This window comes from Microcaecilia unicolor, chromosome 1 (genome assembly GCF_901765095.1).
Source record: "Microcaecilia unicolor chromosome 1, aMicUni1.1, whole genome shotgun sequence".
In the NCBI taxonomy this organism is placed as follows: domain Eukaryota; kingdom Metazoa; phylum Chordata; class Amphibia; order Gymnophiona; family Siphonopidae; genus Microcaecilia; species Microcaecilia unicolor.
The window spans coordinates 354018996-354041312 of NC_044031.1; the positions used below are offsets into that span (position 1 = coordinate 354018996).

The 22317-nt window shown below is 49.0% G+C and overlaps 1 protein-coding gene across 1 annotated transcript in view; it reads right to left on the minus strand.

Moving 5' to 3' along the window:
* Nucleotides 1-22317, minus strand: part of ZPBP (zona pellucida binding protein) — a 304665-nt gene that overhangs the window by 190204 nt on the left and 92144 nt on the right. Inside the window, exon 4 of the mRNA XM_030218447.1 lies at nucleotides 21268-21417. Within this exon, the coding sequence (XP_030074307.1) occupies nucleotides 21268-21417 (150 nt within the window). The remainder of the gene's footprint in view (nucleotides 1-21267; nucleotides 21418-22317) is intronic.

Here is a 22317-nt window from a genome sequence, read left to right on the forward strand (position 1 = left end):
GAGGAAAGAGACTAACTCTCAGGTGGAGACAGTCTCCTCTCTGGTGCAGGGGAAGGATCAGAGGGAATCCCAAAGGACTCATCAGAAGAAAAGTACCTGGTATCTTCCTCTGATTCCTACGAACACTCCTGCTCAGTGCTAGATAAAACCTGTGTTAAGGTACTTCGACACAGAACCTGCCTCGACCCCGAGGAACGATGTCCTCTATGGCAATGTTGAGAAGCTGACACCCATTCCGACTGCAGCGAAGCTCCCTCCACCGACGTCGGAGAGTCAACCTGGGTGGCAGCTGACGCCGATGCCGCAGGCAGCACCGCAGTTGGAGACCTCACCGCAGGAGAAGGGCCAGACACCGCTGCAGCAGATGGTACAGAAAGCGCAAGCACCCCGACACCGAAGCTGACTGACGCAGCAGTCCCTCCACAAGTTCTGGAAACAAGGCCCGGATGCGCTCATCGAGAGCCGACATCGGAAAAGGCTGCAGGGTCGGTGGAACAGGCGGTGCCAGAATCTTGATTTCATCAAGGAATTTTACCTCCCTATCATGCCCTGTTACATTTACTCAGTTAATATCAGGGTAATTGAAATCACCCATTATTATTGTGTTGCCCAGTTTGTTAGCGTCCGTAATTTCTGATAACATTTCTGCATCTGTCCATCCTTGCCAGAGGGACGGTATTACACTCCTATCACTATCCTTTTCCCCTTTACACATGGAATTTCAATCAATAGGGATTCCAAGATGTGTTTTGTTTCCAGCAGAATTTTCAATCTATTTGATTCAAGGGCCTACTTATCCCTCCACCAATTCAATCCACCCTATCACTACGATATAATTGTACCTCAGTATGACAGTGTCCCAGTGGTTATCTTCCTTCCACCAGGTTTCAGAGATAACTATTGTATCTAATTTTTCATTTAGTACAATATATTCTAACTCTCCTATCTTATTTCTTAGGCTTCTGGCATTTGCATATAGACATTTCAAACTATGTTTCTTGTTCCTATTTACATCATACTCAGTACTTGACACTATTAATTTGCAATCTTTTGTCTGATTTTTATTTTTATTTAAGGACACCAGATCTTCTATGGTCTCTTTTGCAACCTCACTATTGGGATACCCTATCTTTCCTGTTTTGATGATATCTTTGAAAGATACCTTATTGTGAACTATGTGCTTTTGAGCAACTGTTGGCCTTCCCCCAGTATCTAGTTTAAGAGCTGCTCTATCTCCTTTTCAAATGCCGATGCACAGCCTGGTCCCACCCTGGCTAAGGTGGAGCCCATCCTTTCGGAATAGGCTCCTCCGTCCCCAGAATGTTGTCCAGTTCCTCCTTTGATCCATGCATTCAGACTCAGGAGCTCTGCCTGTCTCTTGGGTCCTGCACGTGGAACAGGTAGCGCTTCAGAAAATGCTACCCTTGAGGTTCTGGATTTGAGCTTTGTACCTAAGAGCCTAAATTTGGCTTCCAGAACCTCTCTCCAAATGCTCCTATGTCATTGGTACCCACGTGTACGAAGACAGCCGGTTCCTCCCCAGAACTAAAATCCTATCTAGGTGACGTGTGAGGTCCGCCACTTTCGTACCAGGCAGGCAAATGACCAGGTGATCCTCATGTCCAGCAGCCACCCAGTTTTCTACATGCCTAATAATCAAATCATCAACTACAACAGCCATCTTAACCATTCCCACCTGGGCAGTAGCTTCTGGAGACACATCCTCGGTGCAAGAGGATATTGCATTCCCTGGTGTGCTGGTCCTGTCTACAGGATTACTTCCAGCTGCACCAGGGTGATGCTCTCCTTTTAGAAGAACTCCTTCCTCCAAGGTAGCACAGGGGCTGCCAGATTGGAGGTGGGACTTCTCTACTACAACGTCCCTGCAGGCCTCCTGTAAGTACCTCTTTGTCTCCCTCAGCTCCTCCAAGTCTGCTACTCTAGCCTCCAGAGAATTAACTTGCTGAGAGCTAGAAGCTCTTTGCATTGAGCACACACATATGACATCTCACCAAATGGGAGATAATCATACATGTGACACTCAATGCAAAAGACTGGATAGCACCCTTCTCACTGCTGGATACTGTCTGTATCTTAGTATTATAGAGTTGTTTAATTAAAACTTAAGGTACAAGGGATATCAGATGAATATAATGATCCTTATAACTGGTGTAATTTATCATTTATTTACGGTTTGTTTCTTAGAAACAAATTAAATGTAATTAATACTCTAATAAAAATTAAAAACTGAAAATTCCCCTCTTGTTGTCTTAATTAGAAGGGAAATTAGGTTCTTACCTTGGTAATTTTCTTTCCTTTAGTCACAGCAGATGAATCCATTATGAATGGGTTGTGTCCACATACCAGCAGGGGAAGATAGAGAACACTGAAAACCATAGTGCCTCTAGGACGGCTAGCTCCATCTGCCTCTCGGTATTTTGAAGCTTCCAAAGCAGTGTAAAACCGCAAAGTAGCATAACATGAACTTTCCTCACAGCAAACGAACGCCCCAGAACAGGAGCAATAACACAAAGGAGGGACGAACTCAACCTCCTGTAGTTGAACAGAAATCCTGAAGACTGTTTTCCAACTTCTCCCAATGAGGGAACATGTCTGCAGGAAAAACTGAACACAAAACAGAGTCAATCAGGGAGGAATCATGGATTCATCTACTGTGACTAAAGGAAAGACAATTACCAAGGTAAGAACCTAATTTTCCCTTCCTTGTCATCAGCAGCAGATGAATCCATTACGAATGGGATGTATCAAAGCAATCCCTAGATATACATAAGTACATAAGTAATGCCACACTGGGAAAAGACCAAGGGTCCATCGAGCCCAGCATCCTGTCCACGACAGCGGCCAATCCAGGCCAAGGGCACCTGGCAAGCTTCCCAAACGTACAAACATTCTATACAATCAAGCCATTGTGACATCACTAATGAGGTTGGCTCTTATTGGTGGAATGAGCCACTATGACATCACAATAGGTTAAATCACTGCTCTATGTAATAAAAGTGAGCCAAGTAGAGGACATAAGTACATAAGTAATGCCACACTGGGAAAAGACCAAGGGTCCATTGAGCGGAACAAGCCACACCACGCGCACTTGTGCTCCAAAAAGCGCGTCCCTCCTGGCAGCCACATCCAGCCTGTAATGACGGGCAAAAGAGAGCTTAGAAGCCCAAGTAGCTGCACTACATATCTCTTGAAGAGAGAGTGCTCCCGTTTCAGCCCAAGAGGAGGAAATCGCTCTTGTGGAATGTGCCTTAAAGGCGTCAGGCGGAGGCCGGCCAGATAGCAGATATGCAGAAAAAATGGCTTCCTTAAGCCAACGGGCTATAGTGGCTTTAGACGCTGGAGACCCTCTGCGAGGACCTGACAAAAAGGTGATCAGAGGGTCCTGAAAGCATTGACATCTGCCGATACTGCAACAGAGCCCTGCGCACATCCAGAAGGTGCAACTGCCCAAAAGATTCCGGAAAACTCCTCCCTAGTAAAGGAGGGCAGATAAATAAGGCTGGTTTAGGTGAAACGCTGAAGACCACCTTAGGCAGAAAGGAAGGCACTGTACATACCGTAACTCCGGACTCTGAGAATTGCAGAAATGGGTCTCAACAGGACGAGCGCCTGGAGCTCAGACACCCGTCTCGCTGAGTGTAATGGCCACCAAAAAGACTGTTTTTAGAGTCACATTCCTTCTCCGAAGCTCACCTCAAGCTGCTCAAAATGGCGAACACATGAAGAGCCTTTATACTAGCCCCCAGGTTTGCAAGCCAGACAAGTGGCCCGCACGGGAGGCCGAGCCGAAGCACCCCCTCTAAGGAAACCGTGGCATGTCCGGATGCGCAGTCCAGGGAGAGGCCCGAGACCTTCCCCCGAAAACATGCCAAAGCTGCCACTTGAACATGCAGGAATTATAGGCCAAGCCTTTCTGTACACCATCCTGCAAAAAGTCGAAGTATCGGGGGAGGAAGTGACGTCACCGGCGGAATGGCTGCCTGAAGACAGAGCTCCGAGTGACCCACAGGGAAAAACAGAAACAACACTCGACGCGAACGCGGGAACTCTCCGTAAAACCGCTAAATATCACTGCTCACTTTAACGGGTCGAACAGCTGTGCCGAACGCGAAGTGCAGAAGTGGATCTTTCGCGATTCGCCTTCCCGGGTGCGGGGACAGCAAGAGCGGCGAACAAAATGGCGGCCGCGCGCACACCCAAGAACAGCAAATGGCAAACACATCGACTGCAGAGCCCCAGAGAGAAGGTATGGAAGCAGAAATTTCGGAGGAGGACCAATGGCCTGACTGGAAACAATGGCTACAAGAAATCAAAGTGGACTTGAAGGCCATGTGGGGCGATCTGGCAACTTTAGGCACAGATCTCAGAGGGGAAATACGAGAGCTGGGGGCCCGACTAGAAGATACGGAGACCCGGTTGGATTCCCACGATGAAACACTGAACACACTTGACCAACAAGTGGGAGACTTGCAGACCCCCAACAGCAAATCCTGGACAAACTGGAGGATTTAGAGAATCGCAGCCGGAGATGCAATCTGCGCTTTAGGGCCTGCCTGAGACACCAACATTACTCAAATTGTGAGGACACGATCCAGAGGCTAGTACGGGATCTCCTGGCTACGAGCGGAACCCAGTTGGAACAATCAGCGATTCTATCTAGAGCGGGCACACAGAGCGCTCGGAACTCCGCGAACGAATCTACCCAAAGATATCATTGTGTGCTTCAAAGACTATAAGCTGAAGGAACAGGTGGCAAACATAGCTCGCCAGACCCCAAACTTTAAATGGGATTCGTATGAAATAGAAATATACCAAGATCTGGCGGCAGCCACTCTAAAGCGTAGAGCGGATTTAAAACCAGTCACCAAGCGATTACAAGAGATGGGTATCCGCTACAGATGGAAGACACCCCTTCGCGCTGGTCTTCTACAAGGAGGGAAAGATTGCAACAAATCGATCTTTGATGGAGGCCAAGGAGATTTTGCCAGAAGAAAACTTGGGAGAGTCACTAAAGGCACTGAAACCACCACAAAGAAGGTCGGATGCTCCCCCAAAATGGCAGAGAGCGGGGAAGGGAACACGACGCCTACGGCGGCAGCAATCGGCTGCTAAGATAACCTGACTTTGCCCTTAATCAATCTACTAAGAGACATGACTATAAGACTGTTGGGCACCAGGACACTGCTTGACCGTAAAGTCAGGAAAAAAAGGTTTGAAATAGTTTGCAAAAGTTAATAGAGTTATACAAAGTGAGGCACTGTATAAATATTGCTGGGTTATAGTTTTAACAAAAATGCCAGTCGAGGATTGTTAATTAGCACAATGAAACCTGTGGGGGCACTTGAGAGGCACCATACGCCTTCCACTTTCTCCTACACTACCCACGTTACTTAACGTGGGCAGCTACAGAATATTTTGGGGGAAGATGGGGAGGGAGGAGGGGAAGAAGAAGGGATGGATGGTTGGGTGGGGGGAAGGAAGAGGGGAACAAAAGGGAGAGAGCGAATACTGTGAGGAGCGTGACCATGACTCGAAAGCAAGGGAGAGAGTCACAGGAGGGGACACTCAATTTAAGCAACTTATATGATTATCCTGGATAACTCATGGCTGAAATAAATTTTCTACTGCTTAATGCACGAGGGTTGAATATTCCTAGAAAACGGCAGCTCCTATTCAGGGAGCTACTTCGCCTTCGGGCGGATGTGGCCCTGGTACAGGAAACACATCTCCTGCCTAGGCATGAACACTTGTGTCAGCATAAGAAATTCCCTGGTATATACTTTGCATCCAATAGGGATAACGTCAAAAATAAAGGGGTATTAATAGCATTTAACGGAGCTAAGCCCTGGAAGATACAAAAAATTGTTAAAGATAAAGGGGGACGTTACATCTTAGTGATTTTTTCCTTAGCAGAACAGGTATATACAGTAGTTAACATTTATGCACCTAATGCAGATCAGGGATCTTTTTTTTGTGAGCTAGACCACATAATTCTAAAACACTTAGAGGGCTCATTACTGATAGGAGGGGATTTTAATCTAACGCTACAGCCCCATTTAGACAACTCCTCACGACACACAGGATATGGCCAGAGAGATAGGGTGGCGTTACAAGAATTTATTGAGCGCTGGCACCTGGTCGACTATTGGCGACAGGCAAACCATACCAAGCGCAGCTATTCCTATTTCTCGACAGTGCACCAGTCTTCATCGAGGATAGACTTCTGGCTAGGAGAGGCTGCGATGCAGGGGCTTATAGGTTCACAGCAAATCCTACCCCGTACATGGACAGATCACTCCCCCATATTATTACAACTAATTCTCCCTAAGACTCGACGAGAAAACGGGGGCTGGCGACTAGATGATACTTTGCTCCAAGAGCCCGCTAACATACTAAGCCTGGAGCGACATATTAAGGAATACATTCAGTTCAATGACACTGGAGAAGTGACTCCTATGGGAGAGCTTCAAAGCAGTCATGCGCGGACATCTGATAGCATTAAAAACCCACATAGGGAGAACAAAGAGAGCCAAAGAAGCCGAACTGCGGGGACAACTGGGGGAAAGCGGAAAACCGCACTTCACCGAGATGGGCCCCGGCCGGCAGTGGAGATTATCGATCAAATACATAGACTGCGGAAAACAGATAAATGAGCTGGAGCTGGCGGACTTGGCAGAGAAACTTCAGCGGGTCCGCCAGTCCCCACTTTGAATTTGGCAATAAAGGCAGCCGGCGTTCATGGCTTATAAACTTAAACAACTACACTCCGGAATGTGGTGGTGAGTCTAAAAGATGAGGGAGGGATAACACGCGTAGACCCCGAGTATATTGAGGCGGCATTTGGGGACTTTTATAAAACACTATATATGGCAGGGGAGGAGGTACCGGAAGAGGAAATGGAGGATTATTTTGCAGACATAGAACTCCCTAAACTAGCAGTTAGTGCAGATCAAGTCCTGTCACAACCATTTGAGCTAGAGGAGCTCCTGCGGGTTCTCAAGGAGCTTCCTATAGGTAAGGCGCCGGGGCCCGACGGATTCACCAACAAATTTTATAAGGTGTTTGGGGGGGTGTTGGCTCCACTGTTATTAAAGGTCTTCAATTCGCTTGAATTTAGTCAGGAGCTCCCCCCCCACATGGAATCTGGCTAGCATTACAGTTATCCCTAAGCCGGGAAAAGACCCGCAATTATGTGCATCATACAGGCCGATTTCTTTGTTGGGGGTAGATTATAAGATCTTTACAAAAATTTTAGCGACCAGACTCCAGAGATACCTCCAAACACTAATCCATGAAGATCAAACGGGCTTTGTACATGGAAGACAGACTTTTGATAACATCCGCAGGGCCCTCCATATGATACATCACACACAGGAACATAAACTTTCTATGTGCCTGCTATCCCTTGACGCAGAGAAGGCATTCGACCGGGTGAGTTGGCCTTTCCTGTTTACAGTCTTGGGTAGGATGGGTTTCACCGGGCGATTCACACACTGGCTTAAATTGATCTATAAGGCACCCTTAGCATCGATAAGGGTAAATGGGAGACTCTCCAAGCCATTTCAACTACATAGGGGGACCCGACAAGGTTGTGCGCTATCACCATTGCTCTTTGCGATAGTTATGGAGCCATTGGCTATTCAGATACGAACGCACCCTGATATCAAGGGACCACGGTGGGGGGCCTGGAAACACGGGCGCTCCTCTTTGCGGATGACATACTACTTATGCTCCGGGAGCCAGGACCCGCAATTCTGAAGATACAAGAGTTGCTCCAGTCGTATGGGAGAGTATCTGGCTTCAAGGTTAACCTAGACAAGTCAGAAGCGTTAGATATAAATATCCCAGCCCCACAAAAAGCACAGTTGCAGACTACTTCCCCATTTCGATGGGCTGCACGACATATTAGATATTTGGGAGTCAATATTCCGAGGAGTGTGGATGAGCTATTCCAATCAAATTTCCCAGAAATGGTAAAAAAGGCTCTTTGCAGAACTACATAGATGGGAGGGATTGACACTGTCTTGGAGTGGGAGGATCATGCAGTTAAGATGGTTATATTACCTAGAATTTTGTATCTTTTTATGGCCCTGCCCATAGCCATCCCAGATAGTTTTTTGCGAGGCCTACAGAACAAGGTATTTCATTTATTTGGAGAAAACGACCCCCGAGGGTGAAAAGAGAAGTCATGTATCAATCGAAAGAGAGGGGAGGGATGGGAGTTCCTTCCTTCACACACTACTTACAAGCAGCCCACCTTAGAGTAATAGCTACATGGCTTCAGGATACAGGGAAGGCCTGGACAAGGGTGGAACAAAATGGATGGGACCTTTCCTGCTGCGAGCTATCCCCTGGTTATCGCGGGAAGATTTAGGAGAAATAATCAAGGGAAGCCCGCCTATGATGCGCTGGCCTCTATTGACGTGGAGTAAGATAAGGGGACACTTTTTCCCGGGGCGAATATATTATAGGCATATGTTCCTTCGCTTTGCTCCCCAGTTCAGACCGGGCAAACAAGATAAAGCTTTTCAGCGATGGGAGGAGATGGGGCTTTGTGAACTAGGCCAAATGTGGGAAACGGATAAGACGGTGCCATTCCTAGAATTATGCCAGGAGCATGGCCTCTCTCCCCTGCAAGCTTTTCAGTACTATCAAGTGAAGGATTTTATAGCTCGCAGAGCACAGGATGAGTTAAAGCTACAAGAAACTAAATTGGAGGAGGGGATGATGAAGGGAGGAGGAAGGGGTAGCATCTCAAGAATATATAGGGCACTACTCCTACATGCTAACCCAGTGGAGCGATACCTATCAAGGTGGGAGAAAGCCATGGGGGAAACCTACACAAAGCCCCAGTGGAAAGTGGCACTTAGATCTCTGCTAGCCTTAACTGAAAACGGTCACAAAATATTATACAGCTGGTACTACACTCCCCATCGCTTGGTTAAAATGTTTAAAACAGGGTCAGCTTTGTGTTGGAGGCAATGTGGAGAAGTGGGGGATATGATTCATGTGTGGTGGGCATGCAAGCATGCACAGGAGTATTGGGGGGAGATATTGAAGTTTCTAGGTGAAGTTACAGGAGTGAACTACCAGATGAGAATGGACTACTGCTTACTCCATTTTAGACCTACAGGAATTCCTAATGCCATACACCGCTTTGCCATACAACTATTCGTGGCCGCCAAATTGGTGCTGGCGGCGGCATGGAAGCAACCTACACTTCCGGAACAGCGGTCAGTGGTGCGGAAACTGGACTATATTCATCTGATGTCGAAGTTGACAGCCTTACGCACTGGCCGTGTTCCGCAGTACCATAAAACGTGGAACCCTTATGAACAATGGTTAACCTCTCGGACACCCCAGATCGATGTGTCACATGGACAAGTCTAAAAAGAATTGTCACAAAACTTCCTAAGAGGAGGGACTATAATAGGGGAGGAGGGTATTAGTTTGGAAACATGTTAGTTGAAAGAGGAATTCTAATTTCTGTACAAAGATAAAGTGTGGATACTGTTATGTTTCTAATGGAAAATAATAAAACAAATTTGGAAAAAAAAAAAAAAAAAGTCAGTATCGGCGCAACAGAAGCCCGCATGGGTGTGATCGCTTTAGACACACTCATCCACACCCTTGTCACCTCTCGTTTAGACTACTGCAATCTGCTTCTTGCTGGCCTCCCACTTAGTCACCTCTCCCCTCTCCAATCGGTTCAAAACTCGAGAAAGAGGGAAAGGCGTCCTCATACAGCTGCAAAGGAGGAGGAGTGGACCGGCGTCCCATCATTGTGCAGGACGGCCCTGAACTCCTGACTTTCAGCCTGCTGCTGCAGAGCGTTTGTCTAAGCGAAAGGAGTTCCTCTGCTGAAAGCGGGCACGTTGAGTAAACCCAGCAGAGCGCCCTGGGCGATACCTTCTAGCTTCATGGAAGCGAGGTCTGGAGGAAGAGGGAACCAACTGACCCTTGGAAGAAGGACGCAGCCTATCCTCAGGTAACCGCTGGGGTTTAGCATCCCCCAGGTCTTTAAAGCGAATGCTACATACCTGTAGAAGGTATTCTCCGAGGACAGCAGGCTGATTGTTCTCACTGATGGGTGACGTCCACGGCAGCCCCTCCAATCGGAAACTTCACTAGCAAAGGCCTTTGCTAGTCCTCGCGCGCCGATGCGCACCGCGCATGCGCAGCCGTCTTCCCGCCCGAACCGGCTCGTGTTCATCAGTCCCGTATGTAGCAAGACAAAGACAAGGGAAGACACAACTCCAAAGGGGAGGCGGGCGAGTTTGTGAGAACAATCAGCCTGCTGTCCTCGGAGAATACCTTCTACAGGTATGTAGCATTCGCTTTCTCCGAGGACAAGCAGGCTGCTTGTTCTCACTGATGGGGTATCCCTAGCCCCCAGGCTCACTCAAAACAACAAACATGGTCAATTGGGCCTTGCAACGGTGAGGACATAACTGAGATTGACCTAAAAAATTTACCAACTAACTGAGAGTGCAGCCTGGAACAGAACAAACAGGGCCCTCGGGGGGTGGAGTTGGATCCTAAAGCCCAAACAGGTTCTGAAGAACTGACTGCCCAAACCGACTGTCGCGTCGGGTATCCTGCTGCAGGCAGTAATGAGATGTGAATGTGTGGAGAGATGACCAAGTCGCAGCTTTGCAAATTTCTTCAATAGAGGCTGACTTCAAGTGGGCTACCGACGCAGCCATGGCTCTAACATTATGAGCCGTGACATGACCCTCAAGAGCCAGCCCAGCGTGGGCGTAAGTGAAGGAAATGCAATCTGCTAGCCAACTGGATATGGTGCGTTTCCCCACAGCCACTCCCCTCCTATTGGGATCAAAAGAAACAAACAATTGGGCGGACTGTCTGTTGGGCTGTGTCCGCTCCAGATAGAAGGCCAATGCTCTCTTGCAGTCCAATGTGTGCAGCTGACGTTCAGCAGGGCAGGAATGAGGACGGGGAAAGAATATTGGCAAGACAATTGACTGGTTCAGATGGAACTCCGACACTACCTTCGGCAAGAACTTAGGGTGAGTGCGGAGGACTACTCTGTTATGATGAAATTTGGTGTAAGGGGCCTGGGCTACAAGGGCCTGAAGCTCACTGACTCTACGAGCTGAAGTAACTGCCACCAAGAAAATGACCTTCCAGGTCAAGTACTTCAGATGGCAGGAATTCAGTGGCTCAAAAGGAGGTTTCATCAGCTGGGTGAGAACGACATTGAGATCCCATGACACTGTAGGAGGCTTGACAGGGGGCTTTGACAAAAGCAAACCTCTCATGAAGCGAACAACTAAAGGCTGTCCTGAGATCGGCTTACCTTCCACACGGTAATGGTATGCACTGATTGCACTAAGGTGAACCCTTACGGAGTTGGTCTTGAGACCAGACTCAGACAAGTGCAGAAGGTATTCAAGCAGGGTCTGTGTAGGACAAGAGCAAGGATCTAGGGCCTTGCTGTCACACCAGACGGCAAACCTCCTCCACAGAAAGAAGTAACTCCTCTTGGTTGAATCTTTCCTGGAAGCAAGCAAGATACGGGAGACACCCTCTGACAGACCCAAAGAGGCAAAGTCCTAACGCTCTCAACATCCAGGCCGTGAGAGCCAGGGACCGGAGGTTGGGATGCAGAAGCGCCCCTTCGTCCCTGCGTGATGAGGGTCGGAAAACACTCCAATCTCCAACGGTTCTTCGGAGGACAACTCCAGAAGAAGAGGGAACCAGATCTGACACGGCCCAAAAAGGAGCATCAGAATCATGGGCCTCGGTCTTGCTTGAGTTTCAACAAAGTCTTCCCCACCAGAGGTATGGGAGGATAAGCATACAGGCAGACCCTCCCCCCAGTCCAGGAGGAAGGCATCCGATGCCAGTCTGCCGTGGGCCTGAAGCCTGGAACAGAACTGAGGGACTTTGTGGTTGGCTCGAGATGCGACAGATCTACCAAGGGGGTGCCCACACCTGGAAGATCTGTCGCACTACACGGGAATTGAGCGACCACTCGTGAGGTTGCATAATCCTGCTCAACCTGTCGGCCAGACTGTTTACGCCTGCCAGGTATGTGGCTTGGAGCACCATGCCGTGACGGCAAGCCCAGAGCCACATGCTGACGGCTTCCTGACACAGGGGGCGAGATCCGGTGCCCCCCTGCTTGTTGACGTAGTACATGGCAACCTGGTTGTCTGTCTGAATTTGGATAATTTGGTGGGACAGCCGATCTCTGAAAGCCTTCAGAGCGTTCCAGATCGCTCGTAACTCCAGAAGATTGATCTGCAGATCGCGTTCCTGGAGGGACCAGCTTCCTTGGGTGTGAAGCCCCTCGACATGAGCTCCCCACCCCAGGAGAGACGCATCCGTGGTCAGCACTTTTTGAGGCTGAGGAATTTGGAAGGGACGTCCCAGAGTCAGATTGGACCAAATCGTCCACCAATACAGGGATTCGAGAAAACTCGTGGAGAGGTGGATTACGTCTTCTAGATCCCCAGCAGCCTGAAACCACTGGGAAGCTAGGGTCCATTGAGCAGATCTCATGTGAAGGCGGGCCATGGGAGTCACATGAACTGTGGAGGCCATGTGGCCTAGCAATCTCAACATCTGCCGAGCTGTGATCTGCTGGGACGCTCGCACCCGCGAGACGAGGGAAAACAAGTTGTTGGCTCTCGTCTCTGGGAGATAGGCGCGAGCCGTCCGAGAATCCAGCAGAGCTCCTATGAATTCGAGTCTCTGCACTGGGAGAAGATGGGACTTTGGATAATTTATCAAAAACCCCAGTAGCTCCAGGAGGCGAATAGTCATCTGCATGGACTGCAGGGCTCCTGCCTCGGATGTGTTCTTCACCAGCCAATCGTCGAGATATGGGAACACGTGCACCCCCAGCCTACGAAGTGCCGCTGCTACTACAGCCAAGCAGTTTGTGAACACCCTGGGCGCAGAGGCGAGCCCAAAGGGTAGCACACAGTACTGGAAGTGACGTGTGCCCAGCTGAAATCGCAGATACTGTCTGTGAGCTGGCAGTATCGGGATGTGTGTGTAGGCATCCTTCAAGTCCAGAGAGCATAGCCAATCGTTTTCCTGAATCATGGGAAGAAGGGTGCCCAGGGAAAGCATCCTGAACTTTTCTTTGACCAGATATTTGTTCAGGGCCCTTAGGTCTAGGATGGGACGCATCCCCACTGTTTTCTTTTCCACAAGGAAGTACCTGGAATAGAATCCCAGCCCTTCTTGCCCGGATGGCACGGGCTCGACCGCATTGGCGCTGAGAAGGGCGGAGAGTTCCTCTGCAAGTACCTGCTTGTGCTGGAAGCTGTAAGACTGAGCTCCCGGTGGACAATTTGGAGGTTTGGAGGCCAAATTGAGGGTGTATCCTTGCCGGACTATTTGGAGAACCCACTGATCGGAGGTTATGAGAGGCCACCTTTGGTGAAAAGCTTTCAACCTCCCTCCGACTGGCAGGTCGCCCAGCACTGACACTTGGATGTCGGCTATGCTCTGCTGGAGCCAGTCAAAAGCTCGTCTCTTGCTTTTGCTGGGGAGCCGAGGGGCCTTGCTGAGGCGCACGCTGCTGATGAGAGCGAGCGCGCTGGGGCTTAGCCTGGGCCGCAGGCTGTCGAGAAGGAGGATTGTACCTACGCTTGCCAGAAGAGTAGGGAACAGTCTTCCTTCCCCCCAAAAATCTTCTACCTGTAGAGGTAGAGGCTGAAGGCTGCCGGCGGGAGAACTTGTCGAATGCGGTGTCCCGCTGGTGGAGCTGCTCTACCACCTGTTCGACTTTCTCTCCAAAAATATTATCCACACGGCAAGGCGAGTCCGCAATCCATTGCTGGATTCTATTCTCCAGGTCGGAGGAACGCAGCCATGAGAGCCTGCGCATCACCACACCTTGAGCAGCGGCCCTGGACGCAACATCAAAGGTGTCATACACCCCTCTGGCCAGGAATTTTCTGCACGCCTTCAGCTGCCTGACCACCTCCTGAAAAGGCTTGGCTTGCTCAGGGGGGAGCGCATCAACCAAGCCCGCCAACTGCCGCACATTGTTCCGCATGTGTATGCTCGTGTAGAGCTGGTAGGACTGAATTTTGGCCACGAGCATAGAGGAATGGTAGGCCTTCCTCCCAAAGGAGTCTAAGGTTCTAGAGTCTTTGCCCGGGGGCGCCGAAGCATGCTCTCTAGAACTCTTAGCCTTCTTTAGGGCCAGATCCACAACTCCAGAGTCATGAGGCAACTGAGTGCGCATCAGTTCTGGGTCCCCATGGATCCGGTACTGGGACTCGATCTTCTTGGGAATGTGGGGATTAGTTAAAGGCTTGGTCCAGTTCGCCAGCAATGTCTTTTTAGGACATGGTGCATGGGTACAGTGGACGCTTCCTTAGGTGGAGAAGGATAGTCCAGGAGCTCAAACATTTCAGCCCTGGGCTCGTCCTCCACAACCACCGGGAAGGGGATGGCCGTAGACATCTCCCGGACAAAGGAAGCAAAAGACAGACTCTCGGGGGGAGAAAGCTGTCTCTCAGGAGAGGGAGTGGGATCGGAAGGAAGACCTTCAGACTCCTCGTCAGAGAAATATCTGGGGTCTTCTTCCTCTTCCCACGAGGCCTCACCCTCGGTGTCAGACACAAGTTCACAGACCTGTGTCTGCAACCGTGCCCGACTCGACTCCGTGGAGCCACGTCCACGATGGGGGCGTCGAGAGGTAGACTCCCTCGCCCGCATCGGTGAAGCTCCCTTCGCCGACGTAGTCAGGGAGCCCTCCTGGGAGGCGGCAGCAGCCGGTACCGCACGCGGCACCGACGCCGGAGACCTCACCTCGGGCGATGGGCCAGCCGGCGCCACGCTCGACGGTACCGGTGGCGCAAGCACCGCCGGTACCGGAGGGTTAGGGCGCAACAGCTCTCCCAGAATCTCTGGGAGAACGGCCCGGAGTATCTCGTTCAGAGCAGCTGCAGAGAAAGGCATGGAGGTCGATGCAGGCGTCGACGTCAGAACCTGTTCCGGGCGTGGAGGCTGTTCCGGGCTGTCCAGAGTGGAGCGCATCGACACCTCCTGAACAGAGGGTGAGCGGTCCTCTCGGTGCCGATGCCTGCTGGGTGCCGACTCCCTCGGCGACCCAGAGCTCTCGGTGCCGACACGGGAAGGAGACCGATGACGATGCTTCTTCGACTTCTTGGAACGAAGCATGTCACCGGAGCTTCCCGGCACCGATGAGGAGGACGTAGAATCCAGCCGTCGCTTCCTCGGGGCCGAGGCCGAAGGAGGTCGGTCTCGGGGGGGGGCTGTACCGCAGGAGCCCTCAGGGTAGGGGGAGACCCACCCAAAGGCTCACCGCCACCAGCAGCGGAATGGACAGCCCTCACCTGCACTCCAGACGAAGCACCACCGTCCGACGACATCAGCCGACGAGGTCCCGGTACCACCGACGTCGATGCAGCTGTCCGATGTCTCAGCGCCGATGCAGAGGGCCGATGCCTCGATGCACTCGATGCACTGGCGGCCGAGGATGAAGGTCTGGACGCTGAAGACGTCGATGCACTCGATACCCCCCGGTGCCGATGCCGACGAAGAGCCAGAGAACAAAACGTTCCACTGGGCCAATCTCGCTACCTGAGTCCGCTTTTGCAAAAGGGAACACAGACTACAGGCCTGCGGGCGGTGCCCAGCCCCCAAGCACTGAAGACACGACGCGTGCCTGTCAGTGAGCGAGATGACCCGGGCGCACTGGGTGCACTTCTTGAAGCCGCTGGGAGACTTCGATGTCATGGGCAGAAAAATCACGCCGGCGAGATCAAAAGTCGAAATGGCGGAAAAGGCACCGAAAAAACAAGGGGAAGAAAACTTCGACCCAAGGCCTAAAACCGGCCTACCCCGACGACGAAAGAAAACTTACCGGGGCGAAAAAGCTGAAAATAGCGGGGGGAAAAAAGACCAAAGAGTCTTTTTCCACACAGAATGTTTTTTTTTTTTTTTTTTTTTTGTGAAACAACACGACGAACGCGCGAGGTCGTCTTTGCGGGGCCCGACACGGCGAAAACACGACCGTACCGAGCGCAGACAAAAGAAGACTGACGAACACGAGCCGGTTCGGGCGGGAAGACGGCCGCGCATGCGCGGTGCGCATGGGCGCGCGAGGACTAGCAAAGGCCTTTGCTAGTGAAGTTTCCGATTGGAGGGGCTGCCGTGGACGTCACCCATCAGTGAGAACAAGCAGCCTGCTTGTCCTCGGAGAACAATCTTCTCCAACTCCTCTCCATAACAGAAGGTCCCGAAAGGGCAACTTCGCCAGCCTTTGCTTAGAGGCCATGTCAGCCGCCGAATGCCGTAGCCATAGAAGGCAACGGGCAGACACCGCCACAAACATCTGTTTAGCCAAAGCTCTGACTAGATCATAGAGGGCGTCAGCTAAAAATGACAAGGCCGACTCCATGCGCGGTGTAACCTCAGCGAGGGACTCCACACCATCCACGGGCTGTTCCAGTGCCTGTTATAACCAAGAGAGGTAGGCTCGAGCAGCATAAGAACTGCAAACAGACGCCCTTAAGGCTAGGCCCAAAGTCTCAAAGGACCGTTTTAGCGCTGATTCCAGCTGCCGGTTCTGAATGTCCTTCAGGGCGACCCCTCCCTCTACTGAGAGGGTGGTCTTTCTTGTCACTGTCGTGACTAAGGCATCCACTTTAGGCATCCCAAAACAAGCCAAGTGCTCCTCACTCAGAGGGTAAAGATGCCCCATCACCCTGGCACTTTCAAGGGCCCCTCGGGGTCAGCCCATTGAGCAGAAATAAGCTCTTGGATGGAGTCATACAAAGGAAAGGCACGAGCAGGCATCTTAGTACTCGCCATCCTCGGATTTCCACAGGCGGCCTCGCCTTGAACAGGGTCATCAATAGAGAGGGCCTGTGAGGCATCAGAGATAAGTGCTGGCAGCTCATCGCGGTGGAAAATCCGAACCGCAGTGTGATCATCCAGATCCAGTGGCAAACCGGCACCTTCCTCTGGCTCCTCAGACCACGAAGGCCTGCCAGATCCGTCAGAGTCCCCACAGCCCAACCATGGGGGGAAAAGGGGGGTGCGCCACTCTCCGATGGGGAATTTACCCGTCTATGCTTAGCGTGCATCCAACAGTCAGGGGCATCCACGTCTGATATCAGCTCCGGGCCATCATCAGTCAGAGGGGGACCAGATAGCAACGCAGTGTCAGACACCTGCGGCAGAGCTCTTTTCAGCATGAAGGCTTTATGTAAAATAAGCACAAACTAGGGAGAGAAAAACTCGCCCTGACTTCCTGTCTCCGAATTAGGAGCCACGGGGACCGGAGCTCCTCTAGTAGCCTCGGCCCGAGGCGCCCCTCTGCTCTTAGACTCCTCCGCAACCGCGGGGGTCGAGCCATGCGGCGCATCCAAGATGGCGCCTGCTGCCAGCTCCATCGAGCAGGAAGAATCATCGCTCATCATGCTTGTACTGGCTCTACTGTCTAAAAAGCACGTTTTACAGAGCCCCGCTGCTGATCTGCACGTGCCACAACGGGAACAGCGCTTAACTCCCTCAGCAGCCATCGCCGAAAAACAGTGGAATAAAATTCAAAATGGCGGCTTCGCGCCAAAATCACCCGATCGGAACGCCGTCCACGGGCCCTCCCCGGAGGTGCTGAGTACCGCTATTACCTCAAAGGACCGAGTCCACGAGCTCCTGTCACGCTGCACAGTCAGAAAAAGCCTCAGAAGTAGCAGCGCTGAAAAGCGCATTTTTTTTTTTAAACGCTGTGAAGAAAGTTGGAGGCAAACAGCTACAGAGGTACTCCGGAGGCAGAAGAGGGTGGGAAAGGCAGGGAAAGGGCGAACCTATATGCCTGCATCCACACGGGGGGGGGGGGGGGGGGGGGGGAAGGGCGAACCTATGTGCCTTTAAAGTGGGTTCCACTTAGCCACAACACCCCTGCTACAACTGGCAAAAGCACAGGAGCCACCCCAGGCAGAAACTTGAAGGCGCTGAACAAGCTGCATCCAACCCTGCTGGGAGATAGAGAAATACTGAGAGGCAGATGGAGCTAGCCGTCCTAGAGGCACTATGGTTTTCAGTGTTCTCTATCTCCCCCTGAAGGTAGGTGGACACAACCCATTCGTAATGGATTCATCTGCTGCTGATGACAAGGAATAATTGACTATTACGTAAACCAACTGACACTAATACAATACTGCACTACAATAGCTTCCATCAGATGGCACAAAAAGATGCTATCCCAACAGGGCAGTTTTTGAGAGTGAGGAGATTATGTGACTCTAAAAAAATAAAAAAAAGACTACTATCATCATTCAGAACTTTTGAGAAATAGACTTCTGCAGAGGGGATATCCTGGAAAGATCGTGAAGAGGGCACATAAGAGAGCTACTAACAGCCATAGACATTGGCTGCTACAACCCAGAAATGACACTAGAAATCGATCCGAGGCTTTGACATATGTTCTACCCTTCTCATTACAAGCTACTCAGATTAAACATATCATAAAAAACATTGGCATATGATGCGTTTGCATGGAATTCAACAGGAGCCACTATTTGAATTCAGAAGATCCCAGAATTTAGGGCAAATGTTAACACGATGTAAGCGCCGAGGTCCCGAAGATAGTGAGAGAGGACACAACACATGTAGCGGATGCGCGTATTGTCAGTTTGCGTGGGTCACCAACATTACCACACATCCGGTTACTGGTTGGGTGATAGATTTGTACAACAAGACCAACTGTGATTCAACGCAAGTAGTTTATGGCATAAAATGTCCATGCAACAAATGGTACATTGGCCAAACAAAGCGGAAAATTAAGCAGAGAATAGTGGAGCACTTGAGCAATTTATGTATCTCGCAAAAAAGAAGCACCACTAGTAAGTCACTGGGAAGAGACAGGCCATCAAGAAATTGATCTCCGATTTATAGCACTGTTTCAATGTTATCAGCAACAAGGGGGCAACATTGTTTCAAGTCTTCTAAAAAAAGAAGTACAATATATCTTCAAATGGCAGACTACACACCCGAGGGGACTGAATAAAGTCATTGATTGGTGGGCAGTTGCGCAAGTGCAGTAATCCTAGGGAGGGCGGGAGTGGAGGAGTGGCCTAGTGGTTAGGGTGGTGGACTTTGGTCCTTGGGAACTGAGGAACTGAGTTCGATTCCCACTTCAGGCACAGGCAGCTCCTTGTGACTCTGGGCAAGTCACTTAACCCTCCATTGCCCCAGGTACAAATAAGTACCTGTATACAATATGTAAGCCGCATTGAGCCTGCCATGAGTGGGAAAGCGCGGGGTACAAATGTAACAAATATATATATATATATATATATATATATATATATATATATATATATATAAGTAGGGAGTGCGCATGTACCGGCGTTTTTCTACCGGGCCGGGATGGAGGCTCAACTGATCTTCACCAGATAGTCTCCGACTAACGCAAGTAAAACTTTGACATTATGACATTATGATAATTGAACGGTATAAAGTCTTTATTACAAATAGTGATATGATGATGGCAGGAAAGGATTTGATTCAATTCATGTGTTATAGGTTGGAATATTCTCCTGATGACACTCTGAGCAAAACATACACGCATGTTGAGAACAAGAGAGAACCAGAAAACATTGGGCTAAGGAAGCACTACACAAGCAAAAGAAAAAAAGAAATAAGAAATAGTTTTTAAAGCAAAGACAGCAAACCAGAGCACACCCGACATCCAGTGTGGATTATGAAGGATTTGGATAAGATAAGTAATCCTATCAGCATTAATATATCAGTAAAAGCAATTACAACATTAACATATTAGGCATTGACAAGAAGGGAGGTAGGGACCTGTAGTGCAATGATGGACGGGTATCAGGTATAAGCTGCTGAATAGCTTAATTACAGGCACTATTCACTGAGCACTATCGTATCACATTTTATAAAAGATGTAAATTTTATTGATTTACAGGGTAGATAATTTGATAGGTTTCTATATCATTCTAAGTTAAAATTTTAATGTCAAGAAGTGTAGAGTGATGCACGTGGGGTGCAGAAACCCAAAAGAGAGATACCGAATAGGAGGGGAGAGATTAGTAGGCTTAACTCAGGAGAGAGACCTTGGGGTGTTGGTGTCTGAGGATCTAAAGGTGAAGAAACGATGTGACAAGGCAACAGCCGTGGCCAGAAGGATGCTAGGCTGCATAGAGAGGGGCATAACCAACAGAAGAAAGGAGGTGTTGATGCCCCTCTACAAGTTGTTGGTGAGGCCCCACTTGGAGTATTGTGTTCAGTTTTGGAGGCCGTATCTTGTTAAAGATGTAAAAAGACTGGAAGTGGTGCAAAGAAAAGCTACAAAAATGGTATGGGATTTGCATTGCCAACCTGAACATATATACCTTGGAGGAAGGGAGAAACCGGTGTGACATGATATAAACGTTCAAATATTTGAAAGATATTAATCCGCAAACAAACCTTTTTCGGAGACAGGAAAGCAGTAGAACATGAGGACATGAACTGAGGTTGAAGGGGGGCAGACTCAGAATTAATGTAAGGAAGTATTTTTTTCACACAGAGGGTGGTGGATATGTGGAATGCCCTCCCGCGGGAGGTGGTGGAGATGAAAACAGTAATGGAATTCAAACATGCGTGGGATAAACACAAAGGAATCCTGTTTAGAAGGAATGGATCAGCGGAACCTTAGCAGAGATTGGTTGGCGATTCCGGTAATTGGGAAACAAAAGGGGAGCTGGGTAGACTTCCATGGTCCATGCCCTAATCGTGACTGAATAGATAGGGATGGGCTGCAGTGTAAATTTTAAGGGGCTTCGACGTTAACTTCAGAACTTAGTACAACAGTAGTGCTGGGCAGACCTCTACGGTCTGTGCGCCCTGAGAAAGGCAAGGACAAATCAAATTCGGGTATAAATAAGTATCACATACCATGTAAATGAGTTTATCTTGATGGGCAGACTGGATGGACCGTACAGGTCTTTATCTGCCGTCATTTACTATGTTACTATCCATAAAAGTTATGAAAAAAATACAGATGAGCAAATAATGCATTTGCCTGCCCCTGCTGAACAAAGCTGCTTTGAATAGCAGCCAACACTGACAAAGTACATAGTTTCAGATTCTTTCCAACATAAAACTAAACTGCAGAAATTTCCCAGGTTCATTTCAAATGTAACAGCATTACTCTAAAAATATGAAAACATGAAAAAAAATTATCTAAGGTGAAATCATACCTGTGCTCATAATTTTTCTTACCATAGAAAATATATTTCAGGAAATATTTTTTTTCATATTGTTTCAGTGTAGTTGCAAAATGAAGGGAGCATGTGTACAATCCACTCATTTCTTCTTTAAAGCGTCTGATTATAAGAGTTCCTGTAGGAGTTACTACCACATTACTGGAATCTAAGAAAAAAAAGATAACAAGCAATTAATTTATTTAACAAAGTAATGTGGTTGGTGTGTTAGTCCACTTTTACAAGTTAATAATCAGAAATGATACAAAAAAAAGGAAAATAAGATTACACCTGTTTTATTGGACTAAAGTGTAATATTAAATGATTTCTCTGCTTAACTTCAGGATTTAATCAGAGAAGATGAAATTTGGTCTTATTTCATAATTTCCTTTCCATGATTCCTGCTAGTGCAGTCAAGACCAATACGTTATGCCCCCCTACCAGCAGATGAAGACAGAGATGCTGAAAAAGTGACATCAATGGTATAAGGAGTGGTGCAGTCTGGAACTAGTCAGTATGTTAATGCCAAAGCCAACATTCGAAAGAAACTATATACAAGAAAACCCTCCAAGAGAAATATTTGCACAATTAAGAAAATTACAAATCAGAGGTAATGAAGGCAGTCTTCCAAGGTGGACCCCAGACTGGTCTAGCAGAAATCAAGGAAAGAAAATCATCAAATAAAACCAAATTTCACCTTTCTTTCCTTTATGCTAGACTAGTCCAGAACAATGGGATATATAAAAATATGGTGGGATGAAAATAATGCTCCCTCCAAAATGATCTACCTACCAAAGGCACTGTCACCATGTAACCATTCTGCAAATATTTTCAAGCATGACTGTCCGGGCCTCTGTCCAGGTGGCTGCCTCAGCCACAGTCAAATAAGCCCAGAGCATATCATGGCTGAGAACATATGCTGCTTCAATCAACACCTTAAGCCAATGCGCTAAGGAAGACTTTGAAGCTGCTTCCTTTTTACGTGGTCCACTAAAAGACTATCAGACATCACTTCCAAATAGTGCAGGAGCACTGAGCATATCCAGTTTATGCCGCCTTTGCACTGATT